Raw genomic sequence first — 22,061 nt, 5'->3', positions numbered from 1 at the left:
TTTGTAGGCCAACTTAGGTTCCAGATATCCTTATCAGGATGACATCTGCATAACTACATGGATTTAAACAGAACTGTACCCTTTGCCATGACCTTCATTATGCACTTTATTGAGCTGTTTAATTATGTTTTGGTATGTCATGCCGTATCTGTAGACATGATGAATAGAATAGATTTTGACAAAAGGTATGTTCTTAAACTGGATTATCTAAGGTTGTTGGCATTTTCATTATTGATTTTATTTTTGCTAAAACAAAGTAAGCAAATTCTGAGGAATCTAATGTACTACTTATTTGCTGAAGGAGTGTATCCTGCTGTGTTTATGGGAGTCTTTCAGATGACATCCAGCTTGTTATTTTGACCATAACAATACTGCCTAAAGTAATGATTTTACTGTATGAAATTTCAGATTGTAATACAAGAAGATTGGGCTTGGTTTCTTCCTAAATAAAGATGGCAGATGTAATCAGAGTTCTCCAGGACAATAGTGTTTAATGGATGATATCCTTATCTCTCGGTTTGTCCCCCCACATAAAGTGAAGGAGAGAGAAGTCTGGGGAGACTGCCCTGCTGGTAACACACTAGGTCTTCTCAAGTGACTTCAGTGTATTAAATCACAGAGTGCACTGAAAGAAATGTAAAGGTGGTAAATTACCTTCCAATGCACAATGTTTTCAAAGCCTCTGTTTTTTTACTACCTCTTGGTAGCATAGGCATAAGTGTAACTGATTGTTGTTTTAATTGTTATTATTCCTGTTTGACTTTCCCCCTCATGTTCTTAATTTTGTGTTATTACAAAAATATCTCGTATGTAAGGATTTTGAACCTCATCAACACTGTGGTTCTTCATCAGGCAGCATTCAGTTTGTTTTAGCTAAACAAATATTACGTTACATGGTAGCATAGCCGTAACACCTAACTTAAACATAAAGCTTTTACAACTAAAATGTAAACAGAACAGAAGAGAAAATGATCAGCTTTTGCTACAACCAATTTGGAATGAAATAATTAATACTGGATATATTTTGATAATGCATTGTCTAACTGTATGCCATTTTTTTCTTTGGCAGTTGATGAAAACTGTGAATAAAATGTGCCCGAATATCACAAGAATTTACAATATTGGAAAAAGCAACCAAGGACTAAAGCTGTATGCTGTTGAGATTTCTGACAACCCGGGAGAACACGAAGTTGGTTAGGATTTAGTCTAACTAAATCTTTTGGAGGGTGTTGGGCTTTGGCTTTTTTTTTCTCTTCATTCTGTATATCTGCAGCAATTATCACTGATGAAATTATATTCATGGCAGCAGTGATTTATAATGTGTGTGGGAGGAACTTTAATGCTGTATTTCTAAATTGGGAAGAGGACGGTGAACACAAATGGAAGGTATTTTGAATGTAGGATCAAGTTCTTTAATGATGATGACCTTTATTCCTTACAGTAAAAAAATAGAAAGTGGATTTTAGTTCTATGGAATGGATTTTAGTGTGGGGATTTGTAGAGAGCTGGATGGAAATTTCATTTTTTTCATGAGGTATATGCATTGCAAGCAAAGATGGATGAAATCTCCTGGTGAGTGTGGGGATACAATTTTCTATGGTGATATAATGCATAGCATAGAAACCCATTCAATCTTTGGCCCTTCCATGAAGACAAATAAAGATGTTATTTTGATACTGTCAAGTACAACTGTCGGAACAGGAGAAGATTATGTTTTGCTACACCAAAGGGATTCCCTGATACCCCAAGGAAGAGTGCTGGGATGCACTCCAAAGACATCTTTTGGCTCTAAGTGATGGAGGGCTGCATGACTATTTTTAGTTGTGTTTTAGATGTTCTCTGTCAATAGATTTGGGGCCAATCTTAGACCAGCAATATAGAGGCAGATCAATAGTTGTTATTTGAGTTTACTGCAACCTGGTAGGTCAGCCTTCATTTTCTGGGACTGCTTGTCAATACTTATATAGAGCTTGGGATTTTGAGAGAAGATGATAACACACAGGTTTTCAGGCGTGCTGAAGCTTGGAGTCTTCCTGTGTGAGTTAGTTTAATCCTTAATTCATTAAGTGGCATTTTAGTTCTCTATTTCATAGAATCATAGAATGGTAAGGTTGGAAGAGACCTCTGGAGGTCATCTAGTCCAACCCTCAGCATAGCCCATATGGGGATTGAACCCGTGACCTTGGCATTAGCAGCATCACGCTCTAACCAACTGAGCTAAACCTGCCTGTTGATTTCCCAAAATATATCCTGATTTCCCAAAATATATCCTTAAAGATGGGTTAATCTGGGTAACACCAAAGAATTGCAAGTAAGACCATGACATGTTCAAATTAAAAAAGTGTTTGGTTGCTGTATGCACTAGCTCAACAGCAGCATTTACCTATTCTTTAACTGGAACAGGCTTCATAACCTCTTCTGGGGGCAGTGGAAGACTGCATTCTCTGAATACGTCACCCCCCATTACATGGCTGGGAGCGGGCCAGACACATCTGCCACACCAGTGGCTGCACATTGTCTGCTTGCAGTCATTCGGTAATGGCTTTCCGTTCACGTGCCAGGGGATTGCCTGGGTTTCGCTGAGGAGGAGAGCAGCAGGAAAAAACCTGCACCACCAGAATATTTCAGCTGTTCTGCCTTGCCCTACCTTACTGTCATCCGAGAATCCTGCACTGAAAAATTGCAAGGAGTGTACTCTGGGCTGGACAAAGTGTCTGGGTAGCTGGGATCCAGCCACAAGCTGTACATTGGACAGTTTTGGGCTAGTGAAGCAGGTGTTTGAGAGTGTTATTGCTCAACTGTCTTTGCTACAGAATGCTCTTCTCTGCATAGCTGGCATCATTCCTAATCAGCTCTGAAGTATTTAGTAGCTGAATGCAAATCCTGTGGCATTCCTTATAATCTTGACAAGTAAATACAAACCTGATTTTTGATTAGTGAAGGGAAAGGAGTGTTTGAGGCCAGAGAACAATTATATAAAGTCATTGACTGTTATCTTCTAAGAGTCTTAGTATCTGTCCTAACAGACTACCACTAAGCGATGTCATGTTATTTTTAGACTAACAGAACTTCTAAGACCTACCTGCGTTATGGTGAAATTTTGAGTGTAATTGAAAAATGTGTTAATGGAAAATGTATCTTAGAGGCTTTATACAGCAATTTCAAATACTACTGGTATATAAGCCTGTTCTTATGTAATAGCAACAGAAAATAATTGTTTTTTGTAAAGTTATAATTTCAGTTATTGTTTGTTCAGTTAAGGTGTTTCTTCAACCCATGTTAGATTAGGTGAAACATTTCCTATTGACAGCAGTGGGTTTTGATTACATCCTTTATTTGCTGCTCTGGTTACATTTCTGTCCAACATGTTTTCAATAGGTGAACCAGAATTTCGGTACGTTGCAGGAGCCCATGGGAATGAAGTGCTTGGACGTGAGCTAATCCTTTTGTTAATGCAGTTCATGTGTCAAGAATATCTGGCTGGGAACCCACGCATTGTGCATCTCATTGAGGATACTAGAATTCACCTCCTTCCTTCACTCAACCCAGATGGATATGACAAGGCGTATCAAGCGGTAATATGGTTATCAATATATCAAGGAATTAGTTTAGTAATATTAGATTAATGAAATATGCTTCTGTTGTCATTACTTTTTCAAAGATCCTATTTTTAAGCAATCAGAATAAAGTAAAAAATAAACACATAAAAGCAAGCATAAGCCACTGAAGCATCTTACTCAGAAAAAGCTGTAAGAAACCATACTCTTTGTGATTTTGACTAGTAGGAGAGTATGTACAGAAAGGAGAGTCTATGAGACTGCCAGAGCAAACCGTGCTAAAGTATGCAGATCAATGTGAACACTGTTATGTGAAACGAAAAATCATGCAGTCTGTTTTATCTAAGGAAACCAAGCTATGAACATGAAAATTTGCATTCCTCTGCAGCTGAAATTTAATAGTGCCTCTTTAAGGATAATATAACATGTTGGGCATTGTAGAAATTCAGTCTGGAAGAAAAAAGAAATCAAGAGGAAAAATTACAGGGGCTGTGGTCAGACGCATTGGAAAATCTTCCAGGGTAGTCTGTAGTAGCAGACTAGAATACAAAAGCTGCACTATCAGCCATGAAAGAAATACATACTGTCTCTGCTAGAAAGGAGTCGTAATAGAAAGTTGGAAAACAGTCTTAAATAGAAACCTGGAAAACAACAGAGTATTTCAGCTAATCCCAGGTAATTTTTCATTTGTTTTGCTTCACTTTGTTCAAGATTTCATACAAAATTAAAAAGTCAATTTTTCATTTCAGTTAATGAAACATCTGACTCTCTCTCTCTCTTTTTTTTTTTTTTTTTCCTTTTGGTAAAGGATTATTCTGTATCAGAGCCTGTATCAGTGGCTCATCAGAGCCACTTTGCTGAGGGCTCATAGGTTTTTGTATTCTGAATGGCCATTCTTTTTGTTTTCTTTGTTCTAAGGGTTCAGAATTGGGGGGCTGGTCTTTAGGACGATGGACTCAGGATGGCATTGATATCAACAATAATTTTCCTGATTTAAACTCTTTACTCTGGGAGTCTGAAGATCAGAAGAGTAAAAGAAAAGTTCCAAATCATCACATTCCAATTCCAGACTGGTACCTGTCTGAAAATGCCACAGTAAGTAAAACTGGCTCCAAACAGAGAGAAACAAAAAGACTGAAAGGGTGAGCTTTAGAAAATATCTCAAAAAAGAAGCAGCATGTAGATGAAATTATGTATCTGATGTAATTGTCTAGGCTTCCTTGTATAAAAATGGCACCACAAAAGCACATTTCATCGTCTTATTTTAAAAGCTTCCCTTGGGTGTAATGAACTGCTTCCTGAAGGATTCTGTTCTCCCTGGTGTACTGAGAGAACCTAGAGGACTTGATACCCAAATTTTGAGAAGCAACAATTAGACAAAGAGAAACCCACTTCAGGGGTCAGTGCTATTAGTCAAACTTCTCCCTAGGTTTATAACATACAAGAGCTCTTCGCAAACCCTGTCGCCATACAGATTTCTCATGGGGTTTCTTTTGATTTTCTTGCATTAAAATAGCATTCCTGCGTAAATCACAAACATTAAGGTTGTGTTACTTTTTATGGGTTGTTGGTGGCCTCTAAAACACTGCTAACAGCCACCGTAAAGAAGCCTTTCTCTTTGACAACATTTCTTGTGCTGGCTGCGCACTCCAAATTAAACAGCTCAAAGTGGGACACCTCTGTCTCATCTAACTATGAAGAAAGATCATCAGATTTCACCTCTCCAAACAAAGCCTTTTTTTGTTTCTTTCTAGGTAGCTGTTGAGACACGAGCAATAATAGCATGGATGGAAAAAATTCCTTTTGTGCTAGGTGGCAATTTACAGGGAGGAGAATTGGTGGTCGCATACCCCTATGATATGGTGCGTTCTATGTGGAAAACCCAGGATTATACACCCACCCCGGATGACCATGTCTTTCGCTGGCTTGCATATTCCTATGCTTCCACTCACCGGCTGATGACAGATGCTAGAAGGAGAGCATGTCATACAGAGGATTTCCAGAAGGAGGACGGCACTGTTAATGGGGCCTCATGGCATACAGTGGCTGGAAGTAAGTATCTGTAGAAACTTGATTCCCTCTAGCATTAATTACCCTGTTAAATATGATAATGCCATACCTGCCTGGTATACATCACAGAGGTAACGGTAGGAAACGTTCATTGAGAAGAATATTCTTCATCTGAAAATCTGCTTTGTTGCATTTCATCAGGTATCAACAGACTGACAGAAGTGCCCAGTAGCCATTTCATTTACTACTGATGTTTCCAAAAGTGCACATGCAATGCATTAGTTATTTCATATGTTTAAGACTGTCACCAGTAAAGCATAGTGTGTGCCAGATAATCCTAGCCAGCATTCAGACTGATTCAAAAGAACAGGCCAGTCCAAAACCCCTAGAATGAGGGAATCTGCCAGCCTTGGCCATCTCGGAAGGTACCAACAGAAAGTACTGCAGACAAAGAGCAGAAGTAACCAGTGCCAGGACTGGTGACTCCTAAACTGGCCAGGGATGCTTGGACTCCAATGGCCCTCAGATAAGAAAATCTTGATATCAGATCCTGCTCACAGAATTCAGTAGCAGATCAGCCCCCATTCACATTTGCTTCAAGTTATAAAAACATGCCACAGAATGCTGCTGCTTGCCTGCTACTGTCCTACTTTTAAAAGGCCTGAACATGCTTACACTTCAATTTTGAATTGGCTCTGTAGGCATTTCTGATGCCAGAATAAATTACTGGCTGCATCATTCACCCTATGCCCAAGCCTGTCACCCTGTCGAACAGAGCTAAAGGGAAGCTATGTCCTGTAATACAGACAGAGCATCAGTTTCCAGGGAAGCCCAATTAGAAGCATACTTTTTTTATCAGCAATAGGCTCCATCACCGCTATGTGCCTATACTTAAGCAATCCAGCAGACTTGGAATGGGGGCTCTGCTGATTCATCATAATTCTCAAAATCTATTTTTTGTCTAAGTTCTTAAGTTAGACAGCATATTCTGTGAAATAAAGAAACAAGCTGTGTGCCTGTCATCAGCTGAATGATGGTAGGAACAACAACTGCAACAGTAATGGTAAATAGGTGTAAGTGGCTGTTCAGACCAATGTTTTATTAGAGCTATCTCTTGTTTGTAATTTGCAGGTCATTTCACTGCGTAAACATTTCCAAGTTTTGGACACAGCTTTTACTGTTTTTACCTTGGCCTATGTAAAGTTAATGATGGCCAGCCTTTAAAGGCTAGAGCCAGGAACTAAGTTTTCTTTTCAAATGTTTTTTCACTAGGTTAAAAAAGCACTGGGTTTAATCCAAGGGAAACAAGACTCAACCACTTGGATCAGAAGTCCAATGCCTGACAATACATTTCTATGCATTGTGCAAATTCTGAAAAACTCAGGATGCTAACTTGACTGCTTAATTATTTAATTTATGAGTTTAATTTTCCTAAGTGCCATAGAAACATGATTATGAATTGATCCAAAAAAGATGACACTGGCCATGTCACTAACAGATACATATTAAGTCACATTAAGTAATGCTCTGCAGTATAGATTCTGAGTAGTAACTTGGTTTCTTAGTAACAGTTACATATTGGATTTGGTTCATCTGATTTGTTTTATTGCTTTGTGATGTTTCGCATTGCATTTTACATCCTACTTTCTGCCATTATAATAAAACTTCCAAAACTGTCTTTGAGAATCACTAGAATATTGTTTTTACCTTTGTTCTTTACACCTCGGACTTTATGCTAAACTTCCAAGAGTATGGTTTCAGACCAGCAGAGTGGTTTCAGACAAATCCTTCCAGGCCCCTCACCATGACTTTCTCTTCTGACTTCTGTGAAATCATACCTTTTTTAATCTCTGCTTTCTGCATGTATGGTGTTTATTTCCTTGGAGAGGGGCAGAATTTGAACCAAAAGTTATTAAAATTTCAGGTAATTTTCTTACAATTTTAATGAGTTTTAGATCATGTCAAAAATGTCAGAGTGTCTGTAACAGTGGAAAAAAAAAAGGAGAGCTTGGGAACAGTTTCTTGGAAAACAAGAAGCTCCTGTTCATCTGCATAAAGAAGTGGAAGGGAATGATTTGTGTGGTAAGGAGAAAAAAATCCGTATGTATATGAAAATATATAAATACATAACTTTTTAAACAACTGATAGCAAGTTAACCACTCACACCTTCCATTGTGAAGGGTTGTCCAAACATGATTCAAGTATCTTCAGATTTGATGACAAAGAATTGCTCTCATACTGCTTCTATTTATTTCCCTCTATAATGCCTTAACTATTTATATCTAATTGTATTGGTCGTTAATATTTTTCTTTTCTGTTTATTTAACCTTCAGCTTGAAGTGTAACATGCTTTCTTCTCCTAAACAGCTGCTTAATGTCTGCTTTCAGGGTGATGTACGAATATATTGCTCGTAGAAAGCTTTCCTTCATTTTGAGTATTTCCTTGAAAAAAAAAAAAAAAAAAAAAAAAAAAGGCTTGAAGCTGTCCATCCTCTCTGTCCTCACCCACCTGCTGCATTTTGTTACAGTGGTAATCCATATAAACCTTTCACTACTCATGCCTGAGAAAATTTATAAGGGAGGGTTGTGATCCCTTTTCAGCACTAGAGTGTTCCTGGAGAAGTATGTGCGCCACACACATCTTCCACAGGTATCAAACACCTCTATATACCTCTGAAACCCAGCTGTACTATTCCCTGCACATATTCTGGACTACAATGACTGCAAATTCTTCAATAATTTTAAATATAACATTGCTGCACTGGGTGAACTGCACACAGGCAAAGAACATAAGAATTTTTTCTTTTTATTCCCAGGGCTTTCAAGGCTGGATTTGCCTGTTCAGACACCATGGGGAGAGTTGCTCTTGGCAACATTAAACCATTTTCTTAAATGCATGTATTAAAACTGAGCAATTACTGCATATTGCAAAACATTTCACAATAGATTAATCACGATGCAATACAGTATGTGAAGAGAAAATATTTGTGACTGTTTCTCAAATGGAAGAGAAGCACATTTATATGGAGTATTATATGCCATAGTCTGATATTTTAGTCTTTCACCATCAACAAATGTGAAAAGCTTAAGATCTGTGTTACATAATCCTCCTGCTTTGCATCTAGAAGGCACTGAGGGGTCATTAAGTCCTTGAATACTGCTGTATGGTAACTGGACCAGGCTAGATATTTTCAATCAGAAGTACTTAGTGAATGCATTTCCTGCTAATTTTGCCACTGTAAAATACAATAATTAATGATCATTAATAAGCATTTTCTCAAGTTTATTTTTTATTGTAAATATAAGTGAATGATAAGAAAGAAACTCCTATTTTTTATTCCTCCAGCATTCATTTACTATATCATGTTATCTCTGTGATTGTGGAGAACTGATAAATGGAGCTCCCCAAAGGAAAATAATTTTGAGAATCATGAGAGAAACATGATAAATAGAAATGTTTCAGAGATCTGTATTTAAATACAGTCTTGCCTAGTGCTATGAAGTGTCAGGACTTGGGCTTTGTAAAGGAACACAGCTATCTCTGTAATGCAGTTCATCAAAGGTCAAAGGCATTGAAGCTCCTTTTCTTTTTATTAGAGCATATTTCTAACAGAAATCCTTATTACAGAACAATGGTGTTGGTTCCAATCTTCTGCAAAGCGGTGACAGAGAGAAACAGAATTGATCATTTCATTGCTTACAAACTAACAGATACCACGTATAGCTTATAAGAATTTTTACTATCTTGATTTTTGTGCATCTTCTATCACTTTTATTACTGGAGTGGGAAAATAATTTGAAGCAAGAAAGCTATTTATTCCGTCAGCTGTTCTGGTAACTGTTTTTACGTAGCAATCACCGTGTGCTCATTACTTTGCATCCTGGCATTTAGTGTTGGATAAATTAGGTTAATTGCTCTATACTCATGCAAGCTACTGTACACCATGCCATTTCTGCTCAGGGTAGTCATAAGGATACTGCTCTAAGAAAATGTGCTGAGGTTTCCTTCTCTCAGCTGGAAACCAGATTAGTAGTTTGTTTTTGTGAAACTGATAATGTGGAGAGCTATATGCAGAAGAAGAGACGGCAGTTCAGTTATTGTCTCTTAGTTGTTAATGCATAAGAAGAATTCTGCCCTTAGAGTTTTGTAGGTATAAACTGCAGTACCTGTGAAACCAGAGTTATTCCAGTAAAAGAAGGGTAGAATTTGGAAGCAGAACTTGAACTGCATTTGTGATTGAATTGTCAGTCAATCTGCTGTGTGGGTGCTGGCATTATTTATTCTTGTCAGTACTCTCCACTTGGGAGACAAGACTTTGCATGCCAGACCGTCTATGTTTTATGGCTGCTGCCTGGCTGGGCTGAGGTGAGGAGCCTTTTGGCCCACTGTTGGCACCTGCTGGCATTGCTGTGCCCAACACTGCGACAGGGAGGACCAGAGTCCTCAGGTCAGCTGGAAGTGAAATCAGACCTTCAGGGGAATAGCTGCTCTCTGGGATTGTGTCCAGGCTTAACAAAACTCAGCACTTCCTTTTAAGGCGAAGCACAAGCTTTTCACTGCAAAGAGAGGCCTCCTACCTGATGTGCATCCATATTTCCCATCAATATCACAGAAACTAATCTAGAACAAGTTTTTTTTTTTTTTCTTTTTCTTATAGATCTCTAATTCCTTTAAATTTTTTGATGGCAGAAACATACTGCTGTTTGTACTGAAGGAAATCAGAGACCTGATGCTGGAGTGACTAGTGAAAAGGTAGCACAGGGGCCAGTGCTATCACACTTCAGTCTTGTGTGCTCTGTTTTAAAAACATTGGCAGGACTCTTGTTTTGTTAAATGTATGGCTCTGATGTTACTCATGGTGCTTTGTTACAGGAGACGTGGCGTTCTTTAAAAAGTATTTCCCTGTTAGATCTGCAGACTGAGTCAGCTGGATAAATAATATCTGTTATTTACTTTGCATGGAATGATCTCATCAGCAGACTAAACAAGGATATATAATTGTTTCTTTTCTTCCCTTATTGATAGGCATAAATGACTTCAGCTACCTGCACACAAACTGCTTTGAGCTATCCATCTATGTAGGCTGTGACAAGTATCCCCATGAGAGTGAGTTACCTGAAGAATGGGAAAACAACCGTGAATCTCTGATAGTCTTTATGGAACAGGTATTTGACAGAAGTATAACTTCTGAACAACTTATTGTATCCTTTATGATTGTGATGGAGTTGAAGTAGAAGCTCGGGCTTTCCCTGAGTTTGCTATGACCATCCATGTTTGGCTTTTGGTAGGGCTATAACCTGGAGGAGCCGCATTGCTTCTGGAGGCTTCTCCTAGACACTGTTGACATTCTGCAGGCTGTTCCTGCAGAGCAGAAATTAGTTTAGCACCACATAGTCGAGTCACCCCTTATTGTGTTAGATGTAGCCTTTGCCTTTCATGCTGTACAAACACCATCACTGAGGTTTTCAAAGCAGTCTAAGGATTTCTGATCTGTTTCTTTCATGACTAATTATTTTTCTTCCTTTGGTCTGGTAGAAATTTCTGTGAAAACCTACTAGATAGCTTCTAAAAGCCTAGCATAGCTTTTATGCTTCATTTTCTACAAAGTATCCACATGAATTAGAAGCTAGGCTGCTTTGTGCAAATGTTCCAACTGTTACCTCAACTGTTACCTGCATATAGCTTATCACTTATATGAAAATCAGAAATGGTCTCTACAATGCAAAGTCTGCCATTAGCCCTGTGAACCTCAAGGATCACATGTTCCCTTCAGCCTGAAAAGCTTTACAAAGAGATTTCACTAATGATTTGTGGTTTAAATGGTAGAAATTACATGATTTTTTTGGTATATGATTTTTGGTATTTGTGATAGAAACCTTACCTATAAGAAATAATGACATACCACTTCTATCAGACTGTTTTAACTTAAGATGACAAAATAATGAAGCTTGTTAAAATTTAATGTGCATGTAGAGCTTTCTAGGAATGACTACCTGAAAAACCCTTACATCTACTACTTCATCTGTTTGTTTTCTCTGTCTGTCTTTTGGACTTGATGCTTCGGGAATCCTAAAAGAATTTGTAAGCTAATGCAAAACTAGCTAATGCCTGGTGGGTTAACAGTGTGTTAATAATCATATTTCAAAGTTGTATGAACCATGAAGTAGGAGCAGAATAAATTTAATTCCCACATGAAACTAATGATTTACTGTGCCCCTCTAATGATATTACTGGATATTGTTGTTGTATAATGTTTGTTTCTTCTTTCAATAGGTCCATCGGGGCATCAAAGGCATCGTAAAAGATATACATGGAAAGGGAATTCCAAATGCCATTATTTCAGTAGAAGGTGTTAACCATGACATTCGCACAGGTAAAAAATAAAATGTCAGTGCAAATGAACAGATCTTTTTTTTAAAAAAAAGTAAGGAAGAAATAGAACTACATTGCAACTTTGAAGTTTTTTCTGAGGAAAAGTCAACAAGTAGTATACAATCCAGAGAGCACATTGCAGAGGAGTAGTACATGAGGAGGGAGTCACTGCTTTCCATGGAGCAGCTACTTAGACAAAAAGAACAGAGCAGAGGTAGGGTTTCTCCTTCCTGCCCTCTCTTCCTCACACTTGCATTACAGTATTGAGGAAGTAGCCTCGTATCTGCCCAATACCAACAGGTTGAGAAAGGCCATGTTAAGAAAAAAAAAGAATCCTTATTTCCCCTTTTACTATGTAAAAATAATGAGAATGTAACCCAGAATGATTATAGGACTGAATAACGAAACTGTAGCAATACCTTGCTGTATGAAGAGTGCTTCTGTGGCTGTTAACTGTTAAGAGAATTTAAACGTGATTTAGAGATTTGTCCAGAAGAGGAACAGCTGTTACGGGAAAGGAGTTTCACACACTTACAAATCTTCTGCAAAGCATCACAATGTTATGAAAGATTTCAGCCCAGAGAATTAGTTTTCAGTATTTATAGTTTTAAAAAATGCACAAGTGGGCATTTATCATGTTTGTACAGTCTTGAGCTCTACCTAGATATTGGTAAAGTATACTCAGTGTAAGCTCCAGGCCTATTTAAAGGTCTGGAAAGTAGTTATGGTACTTTTGTGCCATGTTTAAAGTACTGCTTTAAATAGATACTAATAGCTATAAGATTAATAGTAATACCAGTATAATTGTTGTAGGTAAGGGCCTGGACGTTGGCCAACACCCATTACGTTTGTGTAAGCACTTAAGACACACACAGACATCAATGTGCTTGTGAGTGCTGTCACTTGAGAAACAGTAAACGGGCTATAACGACGAGTGTCGTGTAACCACCGTGTAACCATGTAACACTCAAAGTGAAGGTGGCACAAGGATAATAAGATGTTTGTTGGATGTTTATGGAAAGGTAACAGCGTGCTGAATAATCAAACAAATCATATTGCTGTATATTCCAGGATTGGTTTAATATTAGGAAAAAAAGAACACTGATTTTATGTTTGTTTATACCCTAGCTTGCATTCTGGGTCTTTCATTAGCTGCATAGTAAGTGAGGTACAGTAGGGCATGCTTTAACATCTTAGCTGATTTTGATTTATGGAATAGTATGGCTCTTTAGGTAAGAGACTTCCAAATCTTTAATGTTTGCCACGGTTAATTATTTGAGCTGATAATAAATCTTGAAATATCTAACTTAGTTTACAGTTAATTTTATTTCAGTGCTACTGCGTCTGTTGTAAAAGAAAACATTGAATAGCAGATATTTAATAAGGCAATAATGTTTCTTCCTTAAATATTTCAAAACGGGACCACTGGGAAATGATAACAGGAATAAAAGTAATCAATTGTTTTTCCCTATTTTGAAAGGCCGCCATAAACTGTGGGTTGTATTACTCTGGTAATGGAATTACTGTGTTACTCTGGTTGAGATCAGATAAACTCTGTAGGTGATTAATCTCCAACTCTCAATATACTGGATTGCCACATGAAAGAAAAATCTCTTTAAATGACAGCAAATTTAAATGCATATGGAAAAGAATCCTGGTGGCACATGTAATAACTAACCAAAAGACTAGAATCCACCTTATAGCGCAAAGGAAACTTGGAATTATTCGAATTAGATTTACAACTGAACTTTCATGACTCAAGGCAATCTGCAATTATTAGTAGAAATAAAAGCACCTTTTTTGTTTGTTTATTTCCTTAAATAAGAAATGTTATAGTTGAAACTATGCTTGAGAATCACTTTATAAATGGGGACATAAAAGTTCTATCTTGTTTTATATAGATAACGATGTATATGTCATTAGTCTTTGAAACGGGAAAATTTATGTTGGAGCCAAAAGCTGAAATGGCCTGAATAACTCCACAGGAGGAAGACAGATTGTCAGCATTCTCCTTTCATTTATACCTTTTAAAATGAAAAATGCAGCTGTATAAAAACAACTGGTTTCCTTGGTGAAAATAATTTTAAGTGGGATAAGAATTATAGCCATTATCTTTATTCATATAACTTTTGCTTAAAGTGAGTTGGGCTATAAGGTAGCTGCTATTTCCTTATAGTTAATGGTTAATGTGGTCAACTACCCTGTAAAGCATACAAAATTGTCTACAAAAGCCTTGTTTTAATATTTATTTGTTTGTGAAAATTTTTCTGCTTCTGTCCGTGCACAAAGGAAGTGCACAGAAAGCACTTTTGTTACTTTCTCTTGGAAGTACAATATTTCTTACGGGAAAAGGAGACTTGACACTAAGCTGATAGTATTAATAGGCTAATTGAAATCATTGATTCTGTTGAGAGTAAGGGCTTTGTGGAAGATTATTCCATTTTCTCTTGATGCAGATGTAACTATTGATTTAGTTAGAGTGATTACATGGTATTATGGTTAGATGTGAACTATATTCTGTAAGATAACCTTTGGAAAAAAGTTAATCAATTGGATGAACAAATGCACCTGGACACCCATTTTTCACATTTTACAAAGAGAGTTTTCTGGGTTGCCTTCTCGCTCCCCCTAGCAGTGGTCAGTGGACTTTCCATTACTGAGACTGAAAGGAGTTAGAAAATACTTCTGATTAGGCTGCTGGTACGATGGCCTCCCGAATATCAAATAGATCCTCTCTTTGTTCCTGAGTTTTGTGTAGAGGCACAGCATAATCTTGAGATCAGGAAAGCCTTGAGCAAGATGGGGTGCCATCTCTAGATTTACCGGGGAGACTGAACGCTAGTGGTGTCTTCCTGAGCACAGTTTCTTTTCATGCTTGCCATTTGAATCTTTGGCAGAGGGTAATATTTGCCATCTAGCAGCTGCTCATTTTTGCAGTTCTGTAGCTCAGTAGCTTGTAGTAACAGTTCATTACATTAGTCCTGCCTAATCATATTTCTAATGTTAAAATTGTTTGGTCTTATTGATGGCTGCTTGTTCTGTAGAGAAAACTAAAGTAAATATTCTTACATACACTGGGCATGCAGCACTATGGTAATTTTTTCTGGGGAGCTTTTTGTAGGTAACAGAATATTAAGATAGATTTTTATTATGTATTTAAATTCATGATATTTGGTTTGTTTAAGCTTAAATGTGTCTCTTCATTCTAACTTAGGATCTAGCCTATCAGGCTTAGGGAATATTCCTCTTAATTGAAGTGTTTCATGGAGTGTACTGACACATGTATTTAATTTATAATAATACCATCTTTTTATTATTATACATTATCATTTTATCTGAGTGGACATGGCAATTCTTTTCTAGACCCAATAGGTGGAGATAGATGTTGTCTGCCTCCAGGCTGCTCCAACTGGAGCCTATTGTTTTAGTAAATATATTATTTACTAAATTTATCTGTATCTTTAATTTTGTTTCTCCTGCCATCTGCTCTGATTTTTTTTACCTACTCCATTTAACAAGATTTTCAGAAAAAACCCTTTTAGTCTGGTATTAAATTCTGGGTAATGACAGCTGACAGAGGGACTAATGTCTAGTTATGTGTAAATTGAAAGGAGGTAGATAAAGTGCATCCTGCTAACAGTTTAATATCTAGGTCTGTTCTAATTTCCTGATAGTGCCTGAATGTGTAGATTTTTTATGGTGATGTGCAGAGTTGTGATGAGCTGCTTGTTAAATATATGTTAGAAAAATGTGGGTCAGTTTTGAACCCCAGGGGCTAGAGTAAGCCTCTGAGCCACAGCTGTGTTCGTAGTCATGCACTGCGTGATGCACAACCTTTGCCAGCCCTGCAGTATCTGAGGAGACCCTGGTCTTGGAAAAATACTTTGAACCAAACTTCCCTTCTTTTTTTCCCTTGGTAATGAGGTGCTGCTTCAGCAGAGAAGCATGACATTGCGCCAGGTTGGCAGTCCTGGCACAGCAGCGAGCTGAGACCATCAGCCCCAGCCATCGTGCTAACACACTAGCTGTAGCCAAGGCTTCCTGGTCCTGCAGAATACCAACCAGGTGGCCTCCCACCTCGCTGCCAAGCACTTGACAGGGATTATGGAATGAAAGCTACTTTGGCTCTAAGTCCTTCTCTGAGGTGGCAACATATAAAATACAGGCACAGCCAGAGCATGAACTTATAAGCATTTAGAACTAAGAATGAGCTCCCAGGGCTAAGTTCAAGGAACCTGGGCAACTTTAAGTTCTGACTTTTGGCTAAGGTCCCTGATAGATCCAATAGTGAGGGCAAAGATCTACAGAGCTCCTCAGAAAGCCCCTTTTAAGCCTGGTAGGACTCTTTCCTACTTGAGAATGAGAAACAGAAAATCTGGACCATTACCATCACCTCAAGTAACATCAAATTACATGAAAGGAAAATCCAAGCAGTTTAGTGTGCAAGAATTAACTTGGTCAGATGTGCTTCTTGCAGATGATTTGCTCAGTCTTGGGCAACCTGCTCTAGGTGATACTCTCTTGAGCAGGAAGTTAGACTAGAAGATCTCAAGAGGTCCCCTCCAACCTCAGCTATTCTGTAATTTTGTACTTGCAGTCAGAAACTGCAATATCAGACTGTAATTGATATTAATCTTTTGCTAATACTTGCTATTTTAAAACATGCTACCTGTTTCACCAAGTCCTAAATTAAAATCCTATTTCTTTAAGTAGAGGCTAGATAGTCCTGTTTCATCAGTGCTAATCTGGTCTTTTTCAAGTATAATATTTTTATCCAAACTAGTTTTAGCAACACAGTGCATTGCAAGTGACCCAAAGCTAGTAATAGTAGGGTTGTCTGTTCCCATTACTGTTAAAAAATACCTCTTCCAACCATAGATATTACGTTTTCATTTATATATAGAATTGCATATCTGAAAGTGCACTTTCATTACATGGAGGGTTTTCCCAGGATAGAGTATAAAATAAATTTTAGATACTAGTTTTCCCTCACCTTTCTCCATCCACAGATAAACATACTTGCTAGTTAAAAATGGTACTACAGAAGAAGTCTAAAACATCATAAATGTATGTGAGTAACCTGGATAACCTGTCATCATCTACAGAAGAAAAATGTCCTGATTCAATGAGAAGTTAAAATATACTTTACTTTATGCACATGAGTAGTTTAGTTGGTTACAGTAGCACTGTTCATGCATTTACAGGCAGGTAAGTGGCTAAGTACTCTGAGGAATTATGGTTTGCAGGAAAATCAGTGTATTAAAGCACAGTGTAAGATATTATTGAAAAGGAAGAGGATATTTACTTATGAAGATCTGTGCATTGATGTTATGCATTTACTCACTGGCATACTCAAAAACATCAGATCCTGTGTGTCCAGATGGTCTGGCAAGGATCACTTGTCCCCACTGTCCCTTGGTTTCTCTTGACTGGCAATGACAAATTAGCTTTGGGGCAGATCTTTTATACCCCTCAGGAATTACCTGCTGTTACAGAGTGGTCCCTTTCCTCGGGATTTTGCTGACTTCAGCCTACAGAAATCTTAGGACAGATTGAAGTCCATTGTCCATTTTTTGCCATTTTGAATGTAAGTTTTTGAAATACATATTCTCAGTATGTTTTCTACTGGGTTAACAGGAAAAGGAAGGGTATATTTGATATAGAGTTACGTAGTTGCCACCTTCCTGCTAAGAGGAAGCAGGGTTGTTTTCAGTGCTGTGATCTTACCAGAGGGTAGGCCTTTTTGTACTCACACTTCAACACCTTCCTAGACTCTACCCTGGTAATAGTGTCCTGTGGACAGTGTCCTTCACTATCATTATAGGCCATTCTTTTAAACCTTTTTTCCTTTTTCTCCCCATGTTTGCACACACATACTGGTTTTATTTTTTGCTTGATTTTGCTCCAGTACTTTATATTGCCCCATATGTATTTTACCTATCTAGGCAATTATGTGGGGGAAGTAGGGTTATTATTTAAAATTACAGAATGTTGAGACAGGAAATAAAAATAATAATAGCTTTTCAAGATGGCATTTTTCTTTCCATTGCTTAGCAAATGGAAGCTTCATTTGTATTTTGACAGAGCTAGTTGTATTTGCAAATAGCCAGGTCCCATGGTGCTGGTCCACGTTATTTATTACCTTTGAACCAAGAACATGCCATGAGTCTGGTTGTCTATGAGGTGATCTCTGGGTTGCTGTGAAGGAGGGATGTGAGGGATGCAGGATGTGGAGTCTGGCATGGCACCCCAGCTTTTAGAAATCATATGTTCAGCTAGCCAAGTGGCATGTAAGTACATAACTGCTAAGGTCACGACTATGTTAGATAACGGTTTAGACTGAAGGCACCAAAAGCCAAAAGCACTGTTCTGAAAATGGTCTCTTCTGATTTTCCTAACAGGAAGTGATGGGGATTACTGGCGTCTTCTCAACCCTGGGGACTATGTGGTTGGCGTGAAAGCAGAGGGCTATACTGCAGCCAGTAAGACCTGTGAAGTTGGCTATGACATGGGAGCTACTCAGTGCGACTTTACAATCTCCAAAACCAATCTTGCAAGAATCAAGGAAATCATGAGGAAATTTGGGAAGCAGCCAATTAGTCTGTCAGCGCGACGGCTCAGGCAGAGGGCTAGGCAATGGCGCCATCAAAGATAGACTCCTGCCCAGTATCACAAGGCTTTCACAAGCTCTGCTTCTATCAGCCTGACTATAGTAGTAGTAAGAGTTTCATAGCCAATCTTTTAGTACATATTTTTCTGTACAAAGTCTTTCTGTTAGTAGAGCTGGATGAATAGTGGATTTTTCAGTTCGGTGAAAAATCAGAAACAAGATTCCATTCAAATTGAACCAGAATAAGCCTCAGGTTAGGGGGAGAGGCAGGAGGAATGAAAAAAAGATGTTTTGAGTTAACACGAAATGAGATACTTTGCTTTTGGGTTATTTCTATATCAGTTTTCTAAAACAAAAACAAACAAAAAAAACTCAAAATTATTAGGAAGAAGTATTATTGGGAAGAATGAGAAGCTGAAAATTACTATTTTAAAAGTAAGAAATAGATATTTTGCAATTCAAAAAAGTTTTGACACTCTTCACTCTTTATTCTCATATAAGAGGAAAGCTGGGAAGGGATAACTTCTTTTGAATATCTTTGAAATTTTTGTTGAATTTTCTATCCCGCTTTCCCTGAAAATCCATTTTTTGACAAGCACTGTGGTCTTCAGGGAAAAAAAAAGCTGAAGCAAATACTGCATCTCAGCCTTTTGGATTGTTTGTATTTAAGGATATCTGATGATTCCAGAACTTAGTACCCAGAGTGTTTTCTTCTCTGGATTTTTAAGGCTATATTTTTATTCTGTGAACTAAATATAACTGAAATGGCATTGGACAAGGGCTACTGCAGTACTGTGGAATGGCATCTCCTCTGTAACCCAGGAGAAGGACTTGAAATGAAGCTTTTCTTGTGGATAAAGCCAGTCATATAATCTGTATGAGATGAGAGGCTTGGTCACTGGAGTGTGCATAGTTCACAAATCCACTGACAACATCTTTTTCTTGATTCTGGCCTACCTACCAAGTATCTTCTGTGCTCCAGCACACCTTGTACCACTGTCTTCCCTGACATTTAAAGGATTTTGTGGTCCTCTCTGTGATCTGCTCCCCTATCTTGTGATATTGCCACTACAGCTGCTGCTTTTCAGGCCTCACTACTCTGAGAGCTGGATTTGAGCTTTCTTACCTTATAAGTAACAAACTTGTACAGCAGGACAGGGCTGAGGTTCAGGAAAGATGCAGATCAACTTTAGGAGAGAGTGAGCTAAGCAAACACTGGTCAAATCATCAGCTGGTGAAAATCAACTTTGTTCTGTTGGTTTCAATGTTATGACTGTAAGTTATACCAAATGAAGGTCCAGCTGTACATTTTTATCCAATCAAAATTCTATGGATAAACAAACACCTCTAGTGTGCATGGTAGCATGACTGCAGTATACATTTCCAAATACAGTTCTGTTTAAAACATTTTCATTGCTATTACAGTTCTTGCCTAACTTGATATGATTCTTGGAAAAGATATTCACCAAAGTATCATTCAAAACTGAGGAAAAATAAATTGCAAGTAGAAAACTTACTGTGAAAATACAATGTGCCATCTGTATTTAATTTCTCTTTTTCTTATTGACAAAGAATCTTGTAAACGCATAAAAGGCAAAAGTTTGCAGAGTGAGTAATATAGCGTGAACCCTTGCATGCTAAGTAGTCCTTTTCTTAATTATTTTTAGACAATTCCAGCCTGTATTTTTTCTGCAGATACCATTAAATAACAGCAATGTATTTGACAGTAAGGGCACAAAGAGAGTAGCAGGGTTCATGCATAATTTTGTATAACTGAAATTATGGAACTCCAGCTCCTTGCATCATTTAAATTGTAGAAGTAAACAAATAATCCAACCATTACATTAGCATTTTGAATTACATTTTATTTTATTCTGTTCACCACCCTTACAACATTCTGTATGCCACCTATTTTTGTACTGAAAATGTAGCAGCAGAGCTATCAAGTAGGTGTTTTAGCATTTGAGAAGGTAATAGTGATGTCATTATTTGCCCAGGCAGTGATGAGAAATAATTTTGGAATATGGGGTGATGACAGAAAACAAATATTCCTGCTATTTTGTCAACATTTCAATTACTTTGGCTTATTCATTGGCATGTGCAGCTTTCCTTGTCGTCAGGATAAATTGTACAGATTTTGCATGCTATGAACTGGTGGAGTTTCTTAGGTGGTTTCTCTCTGGAGTCCTGTGAATGTTCCCCCGTCATCTTACTGCTGGTAGTCTGCATGCGCAGGCAAACAAGGTAGCAAACAGCCAAATTAAAATCACTCTGCTAATCAGTTTGAAGCTAGAAACCACTAGTTGGACAACTGTAGTCCAGACAGGTCAATTCTTACTTTCTGGAAATAATATTTCAGGCTGTCTTCAGATTTGCTTTACAGTCCTAAAGATACCTATGCTCTTTTCTCAGGTATGAGGTTATCTGGACAGGAAGATGTGTGTGATTCGATAGTATGAAGTGGATTTGGTGGGAAATTCTGTGAAGTCTAGTAGCTAAAATTAAATGTACTCTGATTGCTGAAAACCTCAGTAACGTAAGTAGCCTAAGGTAGTGGCCTTGGTCATGATTAGTGCTTATGAACATGGCAGAAATGTGACTAATGTAGGTGACCTTATTCCATTTTAGTGCAGGCATTGCTTAAAGCTAATAGGCATCAAGCCTGCCAGTGTATATTTGTCTGTGCAGATTATTACTATTTTTTGATTGTTCAGGACTTTTAGACTGGAAAACAGTCAGGTTCAATGGACTTCTGCTATTAACTTCAAGTCTGTAAATATCTTAGCCCAAGATACCCTTGCACTAAGCACATCTTGGGCTAACATATTCACATGCTTCTGCACTTATTCTTGTACTTATGTGTGCTCTGAATATAATAATACTGAATTGAGAAGTTTCCTGTTTACTGCTATAATCATGCACTTAGGAGTTAAAATATTCCTTTTCTTTGAAATACCTGGCAGTGCTATTTAATCATGGCTGGAGAGAACCAGACCAGAAGCCAATAAAACCAGATACCAATATTTTCTGTTCATCTACCTTTTCGATGTCTTTAGAATAGGTAATTTTTCTAAATTTTGTGCTTTTTATCTCTTTTCCTTTTAGTGTTGTAGGAAAAGAGGGCAACCATGCAAAAAAGATAGGAAATAAAACTTGAGGATGTATACACTCCTTTTATAATCACAGATCCATTTTAACAGCTACATATACGAGCACTTCCATTAGCTTTGATCTTTCATGATACAAAAGAAAAAAATACAATCTTTTGCAAGCAATAAGAGATTCAGCTACACAATCTCACCTACACAGTACAGGTTAGGTAAATAAAAGACTAAACCTGGACATATTTCCCCTTCCTTGATAATACCAGCCATCAATCATCTGTTTCCTTGCAAAGCCCTGACAATCATAAAATACAGTGTGAACTGGCTTCTTGTTGAGTATCCATGTCCTGCTATCCAGTTATTCATTTTTCATCTATTTAATTACCATAATCTTTATCATTATGTA

At 37.7% G+C, this 22,061-nt stretch overlaps 1 protein-coding gene across 1 annotated transcript in view; it reads left to right on the top strand.

The window, feature by feature from the left end:
• CPXM2 (carboxypeptidase X, M14 family member 2) overlaps positions 1–20,081 on the top strand; it is an 81,276-nt gene extending 61,195 nt beyond the window's left edge. The window contains exons 7-13 of the mRNA XM_085299096.1: positions 1,070–1,193; positions 3,379–3,575; positions 4,476–4,652; positions 5,312–5,609; positions 10,595–10,734; positions 11,843–11,942; positions 18,343–20,081. Of these exons, the coding sequence (XP_085155222.1) occupies positions 1,070–1,193; positions 3,379–3,575; positions 4,476–4,652; positions 5,312–5,609; positions 10,595–10,734; positions 11,843–11,942; positions 18,343–18,596 (1,290 nt within the window). The 3' untranslated portion in view covers positions 18,597–20,081. The remainder of the gene's footprint in view (positions 1–1,069; positions 1,194–3,378; positions 3,576–4,475; positions 4,653–5,311; positions 5,610–10,594; positions 10,735–11,842; positions 11,943–18,342) is intronic.
• Positions 20,082–22,061: the final 1,980 nt, after the last annotated feature.

Source organism: Rhea americana, unplaced genomic scaffold, assembly GCF_003343005.1.
Source record: "Rhea americana isolate MKP2758 unplaced genomic scaffold, rheAme1 scaffold_145, whole genome shotgun sequence".
Lineage (NCBI taxonomy): Eukaryota > Metazoa > Chordata > Aves > Rheiformes > Rheidae > Rhea > Rhea americana.
This window is presented reverse-complemented; position numbering and strand designations above follow the sequence as displayed.